This window comes from Sinocyclocheilus anshuiensis, unplaced genomic scaffold (genome assembly GCF_001515605.1).
Source record: "Sinocyclocheilus anshuiensis isolate Anshui unplaced genomic scaffold, SAMN03320099.WGS_v1.1 scaffold115, whole genome shotgun sequence".
Classification (NCBI taxonomy): domain Eukaryota; kingdom Metazoa; phylum Chordata; class Actinopteri; order Cypriniformes; family Cyprinidae; genus Sinocyclocheilus; species Sinocyclocheilus anshuiensis.
Window position 1 is genome coordinate 911,738 of NW_015548219.1, and position 17,622 is coordinate 929,359.

Here is a 17,622-nt window from a genome sequence, read left to right on the forward strand (position 1 = left end):
GACTTTATCAAATAGAACGGACGTTGTGACCTTTGAAATGCCTTAAACAAATACAGCTTTATCGTATTTGTTGCTCTCAAACAAAAAAGTTAAGTCACACTTGTAAAGGTAAAGATGCAAAAGTCATTATTTTTCAGATGTCCTATAAACACTCCCCCCGTCTTCCACTGGTCAGCCACACAGATCCGTTCAGGCAATGTTTGTGTTGGGCTGATTTGGATTCTCAAAAAGAACAAGAGTCAGATTTATAATAATAAAGCAATGATTTTATCATGTGAATGAGGCGAGATTTAGTGTTGTGTTCTGAAGAAAGGAGGATGTGGGGGAGATAAGAGCAAAGCACAAGGACAGGCCATGTGGCTCTGAGCTCTGTGTAAACAGTTAAAGCCACATAAGCTTTTTAAAGCGAGCCTTTGCAGTCTGCAACAGAAACCTGTTTCAAACCAGCAAGCTCCTGTCTGCAGATTTACTCAGTAAAGTGGCATTACCTGTGCGTGTGTAACAGAGACCTTTACCTTTTATCAGCTTCCTCCAGCCATTGCTCTTCACAGTCTATAGCTAGCAAACCTGCGTGGGACAGATTCCATATGTTCCCCTACTTGACTATTCTAAAACCGGGCACCAAGGCAATCTGTGTATTCCTCAGGGTTGAAAACTAAACACATCTCTCCCCTGCTCATATATTTATGAGATGAGAGAGCTATGCTTGTTTTGATCCTGTTTTTATATCTCTTTCTGAATTTAATCTGACGTATACCTGTGACCTCACATCTGTTAAATTAGGTTTGAATTCAAGCCTATATATGATTGTATTAGTTAACACAATCATATATAATACATATATTGTATTATATATGATTGTGTTAGTCTAAATGATTGTATTAATACTAGAGAGATGCGACACTCTAGGGACCATTTCCTGTTAGCGGTGTCACCCAGACTGATGTCTACCGGGTCACTGGCTGCCCAGCTTTGGTAAAGCCAATTAAATGTGATCACAGACAGAAGGATATAGGAGAGACCAGAGCTAGCGTGTGTAGCGAATCAGCTCATAAGGGAAATATGAATAATTAATCATAACTAGTTATAATTAATTATAAATATTTAGATCCGCTGTAGATATTTACTTTAACAAAATATATATTGTGTGTTTGATTGGTCCAGACGCTACACGTGTGATCTGTGCTCTCTGGATTCAAGGGTCTGTTATAGAAAGCCATTAAGTGCTTTGGTTTAGTGCCTCATTTAAAGCAAGTGTACTGAACCACGGCACACCCTTAGATGTTGCCTCAAATTTTTCCATCAAAGCTCATGGTATTTTGTTAGTGGTTTCTTTAAGATATTTTGATGTACTTTTGTCATAACTTTCTATGAAGTCATTAAAACGCAGTATGTAATATCTTATAATATGCACTGATCTGTTATAATACATTATATTACTTGGCTATTTATGGTTTCACCTTATGAAACTTATGAGAGTATAATGCATAAGGTACAATAAATGATCAACACATTTTATGCGTTATCAAATAAAAGTATTATAATGTATTATAACTGTGGTTTCAATTATATATAAGTTTGAATATATCTAAATAACATTGTTTTAATGTTACCATTTTATGCCATTATGTTGTGTAGAAGGCAAACAGCAGATGATTTGTTCAGCTCTCCAATCCTTCAGAGTTTAGCCTTTAATGTCTGTCATTTGGCTAATGCTCAGGCTGCCTAAAATATTCCCGTCTCCTTTTCACTTTGCACTCTTTAGTTTCCTGTGAGTGATGTCACAGGGTTTCTATGGATACCGTTTTGGACCTTAGATACACAGCAGGTGTAAACAGTTCCTGTTGTTACCCATGTGTCAGAGCTCTGGGGACAATCTGAGCTACTTACACGCACAAAAACACAAACAGTTGCACATTTTCTCTTTTGAAAGCTTGTAGCGTTTTGGGGTTGACAAGGGTGATTCCACCTTAGTAATTTACTATTACTAAGATACATAATGTTCTGTCTTAAACCTATTTACTGCTTGTTTGACATGTTGACACTGCCACCAGGAACTTCAATTTCACCTTTAATGTAATCACGCTGTATTTCTCTCCCCACACAAGAAAAAAGCAAAACAGGTTTTTACACTAGTGTGAGTGTTAATTTTTTTGTCATATCTTTGTCTAATGAAAGAATGAAATCCTTGTTGTCTAAGCTCATTGCGGCATTGTGCTGGATGTAAACCTGTTTTAAGTTTGGCTGTGTTGTTTAAATGAATGATTTTTCACACTTGACATTGTGTTCAATGGGTAACCACAATCAGTATTGTGTATTACTTCACATCCTCTGTAGGTGTGCTGGGTGTGGCCTTGCTGATTCAGTGCCTCGAGACTGGGCGTTCTCAAAGTTTGCTGTGTTTGTGTTGGGCAGGGTTGACAGCCAGCCTGAGTTGGAGACGAAAACGTCCAAGTGGCGTTACCCAGACGGCAGAGTTCTGCGACACCACCCCAAGCTAAACACTTACACCCTGACGCTAGAGGATGTGCCAGGGAGTCCCCCACCTAACCTTCAGTGTGATGTGGAGGAGCTCCAACGCCTCATGCAGTCACATCAGAAGGTGAGTCAGTGATTTCGGAGTCCTCTATGGCAGTAGGTGGGTCTTATTTTCTTGCTCTGTCACTTTAAGATCACAGTGATATTTCCAACTGGGTACGATCAGCAGCTTTTGTGGTAGGACTCTGCAGGAGGTAGCTATCTGTGACTAAAGGAAGTGACTAAATGCAGATCACAAACTAGACTTTCTCTGTGCACGCACCCATGCTCTGTTTCTCTGGGTGAATGTTTAATGTCAGTTTTAATGAGGGCTGTATAAGGCGTGCTGCTTTATTTAATAGCTGTTTTTGAACTTTGTTTATTCAGGAAGATCCTCCGCCACAGCATAAGCCAGCACTGCTGATTCTTAACAGAAACTCAAGTGATAAAACAGATTGCCTACCGCCCAATTCTCTGGAGCCTGAGCATCAGAAACCCAACTCTGAACAAGAAGAAACCTGCGAATCAATCAGCTCTGCCATTGAGGATGGATTGTGTATTCGTCAAAACGGCACAGGAGATCATGTCCAATCGCAGGACGGGGAGGTGGAGCTTGACCCGCCAGCTGTAGGGGATACTGGGAAGGCGTCAGATAAGGCTGACTGTTCGCAGCAGCGGGTAGAAGGCAATTCTTTGACTTTCAGTGCCCCTTCCTGTGGAAACCAGCGGGAGGAAGCTGATATAGAGCTCTGCGTAGTCAGTGCCAAACAGGGGGCTGCTTCACAGCCTGATAAAGGGAACCAAGAAGAGCAGGAGGCTTTCCAGAGGAGTTTAGAGACTGAAACAGACAATAACTCTCAATCTGGCAACCTTGAGTCCCAAGACATGGGCCACGCACAATCTCAGGGTCTCATCCCCATGGAAACTAGTGAGCCCTCACAAAGAGAGGAGGAGAGCGAGGGGAGTACAGATCTTAGTTGGCGAGGGGACTTACCAGAGGAAAGGGAAGGGGAGACGAGTAGCAGCCAGGAAATAGGCTTAAACTCTTCAGCACTTTCTTCCCGTGATCCAGAGGAAAACAGTCAGCACGATGACAAGACTGAGCCCAAGCTGTCTACGGAATGCTCGGTGGGAACAGATGAAGTTAAATTGACTTTAATTCAGGTAAATTCTGAGGTTACCTCACCCGTACGAATAGATGAAACTGTTATTTCTGATGGTGTTGACAAGCCACATAGTAGCCTAGAGACAGAGACAAGAAATCTTAGCGAACACACCAAAGGCAACACTGAGTCAGTTTCTGGTTTGGTTACGGATGACGCTAGCATAAAGCAGAACTCTGGATGTAGCATTTCAGAGGGTGATCCTTTGGAATCGTTAAGTCTCCTGCCAAACATGGCACCAGGACCGGTGCATAAGATTCGACGAGGGCTCTCGCCTGTTACTGAGACTTCCTCTCATGAAGGTCCAGCTGTGGAGCCCTTTTCTGAGAATACAGAAAGTTTTCAACAGCCACACCAATTCACACAATCTTCAGAAACCACATTAGAATGTCAGGAGATTTTGTTGAATGACACAGACTGTGACATCAGCACAATAACAGGGAATTCTGTTGGCATCACTGCGGAGATTTCGTCTTGCCAGATTGATGGGTCTCTACCTGATGGAAGCAAGGAGGAGGTAGCCCCGAATGAGAGGATAAACAATCCTAAGGAGATCTTTGAAGAGCCGGAATCAGTTAAGGACATTGTTGTCTCACAGTTGGATGACAAATCAAAATCTTCTGATGAATCTTCTCTGCCTGTTGACTCGGAAACCTTTATTGTAAGTGATTTACAACAGGATGTGTCTACAATACTGCATTCTGAACATTGTGGAGCTGATATAATCGTAGGAACTCCATTCAAAGAAGAGGCATCTGAAACGTTTGTTCAGCCAGATTCTACGTCCAAACTGATTGAGCAGATTCCTGAGGAATATTCTGGAGATACCACAAATGAAAATCAAATTTGTGAACCAGGGGAACCATCGGTTCTAGTGTCCACTTTGCAAGGGGAACCGGGATTTAAGGATGTTGATCCAGATGAACCTCTACAGGAAAGGGAAATTGACTCTACTTCACAGGACACAATCAGCGAACTCCCTGATCCGTCGGAAATCACACACAATGATTGTCCTGAATCCAAAGCACAGTTCCAGCTCCCTGAATCCTCCAGGAAGAGTGCAAACACACCATCAGAACCAACTGTTGAATGTGTGAATGACCTAGACCGGTCTTGTGCCTCACTCCTAACAGAAAGCCAAGGTGACAGACCTTCTGAGACACCCTTCACTGATGGAGTAAAGATCTCTGCTGTAATTCCTGGTGGGGATGAATGTGATGACATGGCTACCGATATGTGCGAGACAACTGTCTCAGGGGACAGCCCGTGCTCTGCCATAGACACCTCCAGTGGTTCAGCTCTGGAGAGCTCCTCCATGTCTGACCCACTCAGTGCCTCATCCTCAACAGCTGAGCTCACTTCCCCTTTGGATATTAATAGTGGATTGCACCAGGGTTTGGAACACACTTCCCCAGTGGATATAGACAATGGTTTGTCTGAGGAACTGCAGCCTTCAGAAACACCTGAGAGCCTGAATGGATTACATCAATATATGCCTGATTGTTTGATGGAGCACAGTGAAACTCTTCAGAAATGTGCTGAGGAACCACATGTCGAACAAATGACAGGTGATGCATTTTTATTTATCATTCTGGCAGTGCTGACATAGATTGTGTAAACAATTATTTTAGGGAGTTTGATGCTAAAAGATAACGATACTTTTTACCGTCATCCTGTGTAACAGTTGTTTGAAAGTCTGAAACTTTGGCTGTATCCGAAATCGCCCCCTATACAGCCATTTTTAGTGGTGTCCGAAACCATAGTGGATGTTCTCTAGTGCACTAATTTAATCCCACAGTGCACCGCAAAAATGCGTGTACAACCGATGTACACTCAACGGCTAGAGAATCCCCATAATGCACTGTGAGAGTCGCACGCCAAATGAATTCCCGCGTCTCGTCAGAAGACGGCGCCCACAGCTGAATCATCCATTCATTCATTTTACAACGCGCTCGTCCACGGCGTAATACAGCGTATACAACACAGCTACAAATTCATTGTAAATTGACTATTAAATAGTTTAACTAGGGTTTATACATAATTTCCGTGACAGAGTTTGAGATAAATGCTTTAATCTTACTACTGGAGCTGCCCGTTTCAAATTATTATTAAACAGCAAGCAAGCTATGCAAAAGAGGGAGTCCTTCCGGTGCACTCAGTGTCCGAATTCACTCAATCGTTTTCATTCACTCCTTCAAGTGAACTCTATGAGTGGACTAATGTAGGGAATAGTGAATGAGGGTATAGGGGGCGATTTTGGATACAGCCTTTGTCCTGCCGCTAAATGAAGTGTCATGCCATTCCAATCAGATTGTTTACAGCTGAAGCTAATTTGTCATTAGCTTCATTGTATTCTGACACATGCTTGTGTGTATGCATGTGAATACAATGGTGTTTGCCTTACAAACAATTTTCTATGGACATAACATTGAGTTATTCTTACTTAGGTCAATATTTATTCCCATTTTGTCTGTAATGTTATTTTTAGTAACGTTTAAGCAAAATTCTGCCATCGATCAGCAGTTTAGGTTTCCATCTGGAAGGGAAAAACCTTCTTTGTCATTCAGGTAACTGTTAATAGGTAGTGTTTGCAAATGGCAGTGTGTATTTGCAGCACACTGTATCATGGCAACCTGGTGATGTCACCTCTGCCTCACATCATAGAATGAAAACAGTTGAAAGATTGTCTTGTGAAAATTTTTTTACAAGGTAGACGCCCAGCTCTTTTCCACATGGATGAGAGTTCAGCATTGTTCTACTAATAGCTGCTTACTGTATGTGTTATTTATATCACATTCATGGAGCTGCTGAGCTCAGTTGGAAAGGAGGAATAAGTCATTTCCTTTTATCAAAAGTATAGGGTTAATAACGTATCTGAATGGTCTCATCACAATTTGTTCATTTCTAAGTAAACAAATAAACCTGCGCCACTGAAATGTTCGCTCTTCGGACATGAATCAGCAGCTGAGTTAATGAATTACGTATTGATTTTTGGAAGTTTCAGTTAAAAGTCACGTATGTGCATTTCCTCGAAACTTATTTAAATGAAGCGTTTTGTTGTTTGTACATGCCTCATCATCTACAGTAGGTTTGACAGAATGACAACGGAAAAGTGCTTCAGCCTTTTTTCAGTTCCAAATTATAAATGTCCTCTGTCTTGATTCCACTTCACAGATGACGGCACTTTAGTAGAGGATGCGGTGGACGGACACCAAGACTCCTCAGCAGACATAGCAAATTCCGAAGCGGTGAGTATTCTTTGGCTATTATCCTCAACCTGCCATCCACTAAATAAATCATTAACATTTAGACCTCTTGGTATGATTCATTCAGAGTTTGCTTCCAGCCACCCTGAATTCTCAGTAGCTAGGAAGCTGGTAGTTTCCCGAAAGGCTCCACGGAGCAGAAATTCAGGGATGTTTTCAACCTGACCTTCTGTCGTAAATCTGATTTCTTTGCCTGGTTGCTGAAAGTGCCTCAGCGTTCTGACGCAGATCTGAGTTACAAGTGGCGAACTGTGTCACACAAGGTCAAACTGGCAGATATGGGAACACTGGCACCCTACAGCTCACACTGTGGTTGTGTGTGTGTGCTGTCCTTTTTCTCAAGGAGGAAAGATGACATCACCCTGAACACCTTTTTTCCCCAGTTGTTTGTCAGAGGGATGATATCAGTGGCGAGAAAACTGAGAGGGAGGAAGGGAAGATGTGATAGCTTGGGTGTTTATGCGGGCCAGTAAGAGTGATAAAGTGAGATGTCTATCTTCAGTCTTTGGAAGTTTCTGATTAGAAAGAACTTCAGTTGTTTATTTTTGTCATCTTCCTGTGGGAATCCGTATTGTTTTGACTTCTTCCTGTGCCTCCCAGTTTGGTTTTGGAGTTTTGGATAGGATCTAATATTATTGTTGAGGAGGTGAAAGATAAAGTTAAAACTCAGAACTTTGGTACAGTATATAAAGGCCCATTCACACCAAAAATGATAACTATAACTGTAAGGATAACTGCAGCCATGAAGTTTTAATAATAATTCTAACGATTCTCAAACGATTTGTTCAAAGCAGTTGTAAGATTCAGTCTCTCTAAAACCCTCCTTTCTTTGAGCCTACTCTGCTCTGATTGGTCAGATGGCCCAGTCTGTTGTGATTGGTCTTCCGCGTACAGCGCGTGTTGGAATCGATACGCCCATTGCCATAGTTCCGTATTTTGAACGCTCGATAGAAAATATAAACATCTATTATTTATCATACTTGTGATTAAGTGGAGCCAGCTGGTCCAAATAAACAGGGTACTGAGCCATCTTTGAAGAGCAAGCGTTTAGTGAATCCTGCGCTGAACTCCCTGAGATTTTTTTTTTTAACTCCCAGAGATTAGAGAAGCAGTCATCAGAAAAATTATGTATTTGTGGGAAGTGGTATTCGAATTACTAACGACTCGTTTAGGCTGTAGAGAATCGATTCTTTATTTTGGGAGACAATAACTTTGCACAATGCACTTTCGGCTTTACAACTTTGCAGATCGTTTACATTCACATAAAGCTACATTACACACTGCATGAAAGGCAATATTGGAAATGGCATAATAGGGGCACTTTAAAGAGCCTGGCATATAACAAAACTGCAGTGCATACAATAAACAGAATACTTTCATCTGATGGTGTGGACGCTATCGCTACAGTTATAATTTTTAGTGTGGACGGGCCATAAAGCAATGGAAACTGACATGTGTTTGCTAGCATGTTGCGACTAGCATCAATTGTTTTGATCGTGGTGCACTCAAGCATGAGCGATGAAATGATCCTTTTCTCATACGTGATATTACTGAGTGACATAATGGGTTTTCATTCAGTCTTGTTTGTCTTCAAACAAATTAGCAGAGAATGCTAAATCTCATTTTGTAAAACCATTAGCTAGCTTTAGATGCATTCTTCCAGTTTAATTTGAATCCAGGCCCTATTTGAACAACAACAAAAAATATATGAACTACCCAGTTATTGACTGTCTTATCTTTTTTTTTTTTTACTCTCTCTTGTCAAGGTAGCTTCTTCTGTCTCTGTTGCCTCTGAAATCAAGCTACATTTACACTTATCTGCTGTCTGGCATGCAGACTTGGACTGCATCATGAGGTTGTGTAGCTACATTGTCAGCATTTGAAAGAAATTACACTCTGGAACATTTTATCTTGAGAGACTCTTGAGATAAGAGCAGAGGCCACATTTACAGAGCATCCCAATTTTAACTAGCATGCTAACTTTATCCTTGCTGGTCCAATACAAACCACAAGAACGCCAGGGTCTTATTAGCAGTGCTTGCTAAAGCTGTATTACAGTTTGCATGTTTTTAAAATTAATGTATAATTACTTTTTTTAGATTTTTTTTCTTATACCTATTTTAACTTTTGTTGTCATTCTGTCAGTTAATTCATGAAGGTTGCTTCATTCAATCTAATTTGTCACGCTAACAAATGACTTAACTAATTTGTATTTTTCCACATCAGAAAAGCTCAGTCTTCAAATATTTCTTACCTTTGGAGGTAGTTGATGAATGAATTCCTCATTGCAGTTGCTTCCAACAGAGGGCAGCTTGAAATCCAAGTTATTTTTGAAGTCAAGTCAAGTCAAGTCACCTTTATTTATATAGCGCTTTTAACAATACAGATTGTGTCAAAGCAACTGAACAGCATTAATTAGGAAAATAGTGTCAATAATGCAAAATGACAATAGTAAACACTAATTTTTCAGTTAAAGACAGTTCATCATTGAATTCAGTGATGTCAACATCCAGCTCAGTTTAAATAGTATCTTTGCAATCAAGTCAACGGTATCGCTGGAAATGAAGTGTCCCCAACTAAGCAAGCCAGAGGCGACAGCGGCAAGGAACCAAAACTCCATCGGTGACAGAATGGAGAAAAAACCTTGGGAGAAACCAGGCTCAGTCGGGGGGCCAGTTCTCCTCTGACCAGACGAACCAGCAGTACGGAAAAATCAATTTAAGACGTAATAAAACAGACGATGAACACTATTAACAGCAATTATTATATGATGCAATCAAACTTATAGCAAAATGTGGTAGTTAGTTTTGAAGAGGCTGAAGAGATTGTAATAATTAGCATGAGCGCATTATTATGCACTTTCTTTAAAACGTGGGCGAACGAATAATTCACAATAAGATCAGAAACATGCTTTATGAACATAAATGGATTCATTAATGTTTTTCATCCTGCACTTATGATGGGTAATGGGGTGGTTTGGCTGTTTTTAGCTTATTATCTTGTGGCTTCTAGAGCACTGTGGCTCCCTCTTGTGTTAGGATGCGATTTAACTCCTTCCAGATGTGCACTGAGCTGTATAGTAGTCTACATATGTGTTAGAGAGAGGGACAAGGGCAAAAAAGCACAGACTGTGGTGTCGATATGCCACCAGCAGCATGAGAGCTGCCTATTCTCTCCTAACACTGCTTTCTTCGGCTCTTTTCATCTGTCCTCATGTGGCAGGCCAGATGCATTGTTTAAAGGGGTCATATGATGCTTTTTTAAAGATCATTATTTTGTGTATTTGGTGTAACAGAATATGTTGACATGCTTTAATGTTCAAAAAACACATTATTTTTCAAATACTGTACATTATTGTAGGTCCTCTGTGCCCCGCCTCTCTCAAACGCTTCGTTTTCTACAAAGTCCCTCCTTCCGACAAGCGCAGTCTGCTCTGATTGGCCAGCTGACCCAGTGCATTGTGATTGGCCGAACACCGCAAGCACTCGTCGGAAATGTAATGTCCCTTACCATAATCGCGAGCTTCATCTTTCAAAATAAATGTAAAGACAGAGCCCGAAAGGGGAACAGAGTCGCGTGACAGACACAGTGATGAAGCTGGTATGTGTTTGCAGTACACAAGTCACGGTTAAGACTGCTGACTCCACTGTAATGTGACCCCGTCTCTCGCTCTCTTTCTCTCTCTCTCTCTCGCTCTCTCGCTCTCTCTCTCTCTCTCTTGCTCACACACACATGCGCAAAACTCCGCATTTGAACAGTCAATAGCAAATACTTAAACATACTTACAGTCGCTGATTCAGAAGAGCGAAAGGAAACCTTGAAATCGCATCATATGACCCCTTTAAAGGAGTTATTTTTTCACTAAACATCCAAACTAATAAACCACACAAGCCCACCCCTGGGAAACAGAGCCTTAGCGCGCACACTCACAAACACGCATGCAAATCCGGCATCTGGTGTGTTGGAAAAAGGGACAAGGCTGTCTCTCAAGTGCTGGAATGTGAAGTGTAAGAATGGCGTGATGTTGAAGAAAAGCAAAGGGCTGGTGTTTGGTAGAGTGGGAGGGTTGAAGACACCACTGAGGCTGGTATAGATCCACACACACTCCTTCCATTCATGCATCTGTTTGTTGGCTCGGCCACTGATGGAAATATCCTTTGTTTTCTTCTCACTCAACATCTGTGCTTCTGCTCGCCCCTTTCAAGTCTTTCTCTTTTTTTTCCTCTGTCCATCATCCTTTGTTGTTTTCTCTCATTTCCAGCGTTAGTTCTTCCAAAAAGTAATTTACTCACCCTCATGTTGATCCAAACCCGTATGGTTTTCTTCTGTGGAACACAAAAGCCGAAATTTATATTTTAGTGCTTGAAACTCTTCTCAATGCATTTTCTCATAAACTTCTTATAAAAGTTGGCCATATAACTATATTTGAACTATATTTATGTCTTCTGAAATTGTAAGGTACCTTTTTATGGCTGACTGATTTAAAAGGTCAAACAAACCTCTGAAATGTGTGTTATTGATCTTTTTGTGAATAATTCATCTTTGCATACATTTAGAAAACAGACGAACAGATTATTTTCCCTTTACTGCCAGCTTAATTACAGTTGAGTTCGATAATTCAAAAACCGGATCAGTCAGATTTGTGAATGAATCATTCAGACTAGTTTTGTGAATTGGATCAACTGATTCATTTAGAGACCTGTCAGAGGAATGATTCATTCATGATTCGGACATCACTGCTTCTCTCATGAACCTCAGTATTTTTAATGACTAATGTCAAATTTCAGTCTATTATTCACATAAAGGTTACCGTATGATTTCAGAAACTCTCAATATTGCACTCAACTCACTTTTAAGATGCTTTTATGGTGTGTTTTTGTCACTTGTTTTTGTTTATTATATTGAAAAGAGCTTTCGGGATATTCTTGTATTTCACAGAACAGACAAGAGGGTGAGTAAATACTGACAGAATGTTATATATTTTGGGTCCAACTATTCCTTTAAATCATAGATTGTGTTGGATGAGTGGTCTTGAATGAAACGTCGGGATAACATGCGCCGGGATCCCCACAAAGAGCCCTTGTTTCTCCTTTCCCCTCCTCCACTGGATAATCACAAACTTGCATGCAAACACACAGTAAAGATCAAATTGACTGCGTCAGGACATCTGAATATCTCTTTCTCCTAAGTACAAGTAAGGATCTTCATGCTAAACATGGAAACGTGTATGAGACTTTAATTGAAGGTATTTTTGTGCGCAAGGTGTGTCTGTGTGACAGTTTTGTGTGTTTTTGTAGAAAATGATATATACCCACACCATGACACCCTCATGATACTGTATAGTGGATGGAAACTCCCAAGCATATGTGGAAAAACAGTGTAATTCGGCATGCATTGGTTCAACAACAGGCTTGTCATAATGCTACCACCCGTGTTGTAGTCCACAGTTTTAAGTAATGCAATATTTCAATTTTGCGTTTTTTCTAAATCAATTATATATTGTGCAGTGGTTAAGTAGCAAGCATGGCAGTGCTGTTTTAATATTATTTATACACTATCATATTTGAATTGGCTTTTAAATTTATATTTTCAGTTTCCATTTAAATTTTTAGTTAAGCTTATGTCATTTTTATCAGTTTTTGTTTAAAATAATTATATTTATATTTTAATTTTAGTAATTTAAGTACTTTAAAACTTACCGTTTTTCCATCTAATATTTTATTTTATTCCAGCTTTTTTTCAATTAATAGAAAGTATTTATAATAGTTTAAATTAGCAACAACACTGAACCGGTATTTCCACATGAACCCTTATCTCCTGAGTTTTGTGTAAAATGAACCCAAGATAATTTACTTCTGATTCTTTTCCAGAAGTTCAATTTGAGTTCCTCGCACCGCCTCAATTGCATTCAACTCCAGTGAATCCCATCAGCCCGTGCTCTGGCCTTTTATCATTCTCGCCATTTCAAATGGTTGCCATGGCTCCAGCTGTTAGTCGGTTGATGGTTCTATACAGATGCATGGTTGCATCCAGTGCTAAGCTAAATCTGATTTACTGCACCTTATACTTGAAGAACAGCATAGATCAAGAGTGTTATTATGTTCTATCACGACAACATCTTTTTGATAGAGTGTTTACTTGGATGAAAAGCCTTATCTTACGGCTCAAAGCACACACAATGCTAGGTGGAGTCTGGGAATTTCAGCCCACTGTTTGAATGATGAAAACGTGTCTTATCAGCGAATGTATATGACGACCTCATCCTCTTTGGTCGGAGTTTATCCGATCAGAGTTCAACCACACAGTGATGCACATTGGGGAAGACGTGAAGCTTTATATGTGAAAACTGAGAAGGATGGAAAAGGTGGGATGAGAGGCATTGAGAGAGAGTGAAGGGGGAAAAGAAAAGATCAGCTGCAATAGGGTGAGTCTGTTAAAAAAATTAAAAAACAGTGAGAGCAGAAGGAAAGCCAGCGACAGAAAAAGAGCGTGAGTGTGCAGAAGGAAAGGAGAGGGAGGGAGGGGAGAAAGAAGTGTGTGAAGAAGGGAGGGAGAGTGAGAACGGGGCTGGTTCATGGTGCAGATGTGCAGAGAATTGCTCATTTTTCCCAAAGCTTGACTGGGAACTCCACAAGTCTCGGGCTTCATGTTGGACTATAACGGCACTTTCTTCTTCTCCTTGACGTTTCAATCCTGGAAAAGATGTACGAGCGACACCGGCGAAGGTACAGTCTGTGCGCAAAGGGCGAGAGGTCCGTGGACGTGGTTTTGATAAAGGTACGAAACTAAAAACAAGTAGTAGTTGTGTTCTTTGTTGAGTTTGTCTGTTAAAAATCATTGTTTGCAGGATTCGTCCATAAATTTAGCAGATTGTCTTGTTGACAGTTGCGTGTGCCGTCACATTGCATTGATTAGTGTTGGCCGGGAGTGTTGTTGAGATGTCTCGCTCGCGTTGAGTCGAAGGGGTGTGTGTGAGAGAGCTCTGGAGCTTTGCTGCTTGGCTTGGGTGGAGTTCAGTTTTGGATGTGGAACGGTGAGGCCTGCTTTTCCATTTTTGACCACCGTTGTCCGCTGGCTCTTGGGTTTGACATTTTGTTCTAGACATGCTGGAGTTTGAAGACTGGAGTAATTTCGTAACCGTCTTTTCCTCCTCAAGTGTTAGTTGTCAAACAAACGTCGAAACCTGAGACTTCTCAGTCCAGGTTTCATGTTCACAAGGATTTAGATTTGTTCTTTAGTTTCAAAGCAATGTGGATGTTTCATATGGACACTTTAGAGACCAAATGTCCCAAGAAGTAAAATTTGAGACAGCGTCCTTTTTGAGGACATTAAATAATGTATAAGTAAGGAAAAATTATTTACAAATAAAGTAATTGTCAAACAAATGTTGAACTTCTCTGTCCATATTTTCTTCTAAAGCTTTAAAGCAATGTGTATATACTTCATATCGACACAAAAGCGTCCCCAAAATTCAGCAAAATTGCGTTCTGAGGACAAAAAGGATCTATATATAAAGTTATTTTCATCGTAAAAATACAGAAGCTTTATATAAAACTTTATCTAGAAATGCAAAGGCTTTATAAAAACAATAGTAGTGTACAGTGTCCTAATTTAGATATTGTGTGTGTGGGAACAGTAGGGACGCTGGCTGGAATGCCGTCAGTATGTTGGAGGTTGTATATTTAGTGGCTTGTCTGGTACTGTATCAGTGAAGGTCACAGCCAGACATGTAAAGGGCCCTTCCACAGTCTGACCCCTCGATTATAGGCTCTTGATAAGTGGATTGGTGCAGGCTTGCTTCACTGCCTGTTTATCTCCATTCACTTCTTCTGCTTCCTTCTGCTCTCCATCATCTGACGTGAGCTGGCAGAAGGTCTGAGAATCATAATGTGGGAAGGCGAAAAAAAAAAATCTATTAATAGTAGGTATAAAATATTTAAAATTATAAATGGAGGAATGCCATGCATAATTACTATTCCTTCATAGAAGCTGCTTAAATTAAAGGATTTTTGGTATGGTGATGTTGTACTGTAACACATCTGTGTTTAAATTAATACATTATTTTTTTATTTACTTCTAAATTTCTTGATTTAATTTTTTACAGATTATTCACATTTTGGATGCACTTACCTGCTAGGCCTCTGTTATAGCTGAGTGATTCCTGTTCATTTTTGTAAAATGAGGGATGAGACAATTTAATTGATATTCGACGTTATGTGACTGATATAGGCTTCTCAGGGGGACATATGATAAATTATTTATTTAATGACATTAATGATTTAATAACAGAAAATTATAGAGCTTGCTGAAATGAACTTACCTCTAAATGTAAACCATATTTGCTCAAATATTTAAATATAAATAATTAACTAAATTTATATATTACTATCCATTTGCAACTTCTGTCTGCTGGCCAAACTAAGCTCAATCTGTCCAATGCAGATTTTTCAAAATAGCATAATATCAGCTAATGTGGTCTGTAGCTAATTTATTGACATAACGCAGAATATTTTTGCATGGTCCTATAATTTTAATTTGTTCCTATTTATTTTTAATACTTGCTTAGTATTATAATACTTTATAATATAACTTTATTTATGGAATTTATACGTTCATTTAATTTCAGCAATTTCGCATAGAGAATGTCCATACATGAATCCATGATTAGTTTAATTGCATTTTAAACTTCATATACAATTTTAATAGTTATTTGTTGCACCTTTTCTCTGTTAATTTCTTTTTGTGGTTTGATTAAATAGTCTGTAGTTCATTTTTAAAGTGTGTGTAAATACTCTAGACTGCTTGTGAATTTTACAGTCAGCTTGATGGTCTCCGCAGTGAAAGACTCTTTTTATCACCTTAAATCAACATTATATATATGCTTATATTTGTGAGGTGATATATTACCATACAGTCCACATTTAGCATCTGTGGCGGGAAGTGAAGAGGTGCTGTTAAATCCATTTTTGAGGTAAGAAACTGGGCCACAGGTGCCGGTTCAGCACTAAGTGAGGATTGACAAAAACAGGTTGTCCACCGCCTGTCTTAAAGAGCACCCAAGGGAGCACTTTCCACTTGACGCAAACTTTGTTGCAGCATATTCCTTTCAACTGGGACCTCCTTGATATTGATCGAGAAGCCAAATGGCTACTTAACACCTTGTTTAAGACGTATCACAGATGTTTTACCCAAAACCACCTGCAAGAAACCGGTAGGAGACCATCTAAATCAAAGTCGGTAGCTGTTAAGCGTGTTTGCAGTATGAATGTGGCGTGTGATTGTTTTGAGACCGTATCTGTGAGACTGTATTAACGTCCTCTTGTGCCCACTGCCATGTCATAGGTTTTCCTGTCTCCACGGCTCGTCATATCTGTGGAATGTGTCCAGAATAACCAGCTCAGACCACAGTCTGTGGACAGTCTCACTCCACACATCAGTGGATTACAGCTCTGTTTCATAAGCCATTTAGAAGTTCTGTCATCTCTAAATATAGCGCATCTCAACAATCTTCTTTTCCATGATTAGACTATGGATGTGTTTGGATTTCAGCTGCATCTATCAGAGCCAGAGCACTCTAAAGACGCTTTGCCACAAATTTCATCTTTCTTTCCTTAGATAAACTACCATTCAAATGTTTGGGGTAGGTAAGATTGGTAACACTTTAGTATAGGGACCAATTCTCATTATTATCTAGTTGCTTATTAGCATGCCTATTATTTACATATTGGCTGTTTATTAGTACTTATAAAGCACATATTCTAAATCCCTAATCCTAATACTTAAATTTAACAACTACCTTACTAACTATTAATAAACCGCAAATTAGGAGTTTGAGTCAAAATTCATAATTAATTGTTTGTTAATAGCGAGAATTGTACCTTAAAGGGGTCCTATTATGCTTTTTCACTTTTTAAATTTTAGTCAGTGTGTATGTTTGGGCATAAAAAAGATCTAGAAAGTTACAAATAAATACAGTAAAAACAGCAATATTGTGTAATGTTATTAAAATAACTGTTTTCTATTTAAATGTATTTTAAAATGTAATTTATGTTTGTGATGGAAAAGCTGAATTTTCAGCATTGTAACTCCAGTCTTTATTGTCACATGATCTTTCAGAATTTATTCTCATATGCTAATTCCTGCTCAAGCAACATTTATTATTATTACAAATGTTGAAAACAGTTGAACTGCTTAATAATTTGATGTGATACTTTTGCAGGATTCTTTGATGCATAGAATGTTCAAAAGAATAGTGTTTCTTGATATAGTTGAATTATTACAATTATTATTTGAAATTGAAATGTTTTGTAACATTACAAATGCCTTTACTGTCACTTTTGATCAATTTATTGCATCCTTTTTGTCTACCATATTCATCTAAATGTTTTAACTATTTTGTATTTTTTTGTTTGAAGAATGAAACATTGTTTGAACAAATCAAAATTGATTTAAAGTTATGTTAAAAAAACGTTATTTAAAAACATTGTAAATAACCAGTTAAAGTCTGGATAGACTCATACTTTAAATCTAGTTTATTTTTTGTCTGCCCAAAATCCTTAACCTTAGGCAAATGATAAAACAGGAAAAAGTATATTTACATAACTTAGGGCTGGACAATAATTCAATATCAATATGTATCGCGATATAATTTTTTTCAATAACGGTGATATGATTTT

At 39.1% G+C, this 17,622-nt stretch overlaps 1 protein-coding gene across 6 annotated transcripts in view; it reads left to right on the top strand.

Annotated features, from left to right (window-relative positions):
• The window catches only part of LOC107654139 (A-kinase anchor protein 13-like), a 102,107-nt gene that overhangs the window by 38,493 nt on the left and 45,992 nt on the right, over positions 1-17,622 (top strand). For all 6 annotated transcript variants that reach the window (XM_016441075.1, XM_016441077.1, XM_016441079.1 and 3 more), the window contains exons 6-8: positions 2,416-2,602; positions 2,905-5,248; positions 6,855-6,928. In XM_016441075.1, coding sequence (XP_016296561.1) covers positions 2,416-2,602; positions 2,905-5,248; positions 6,855-6,928 — 2,605 coding nt within the window. The remainder of the gene's footprint in view (positions 1-2,415; positions 2,603-2,904; positions 5,249-6,854; positions 6,929-17,622) is intronic.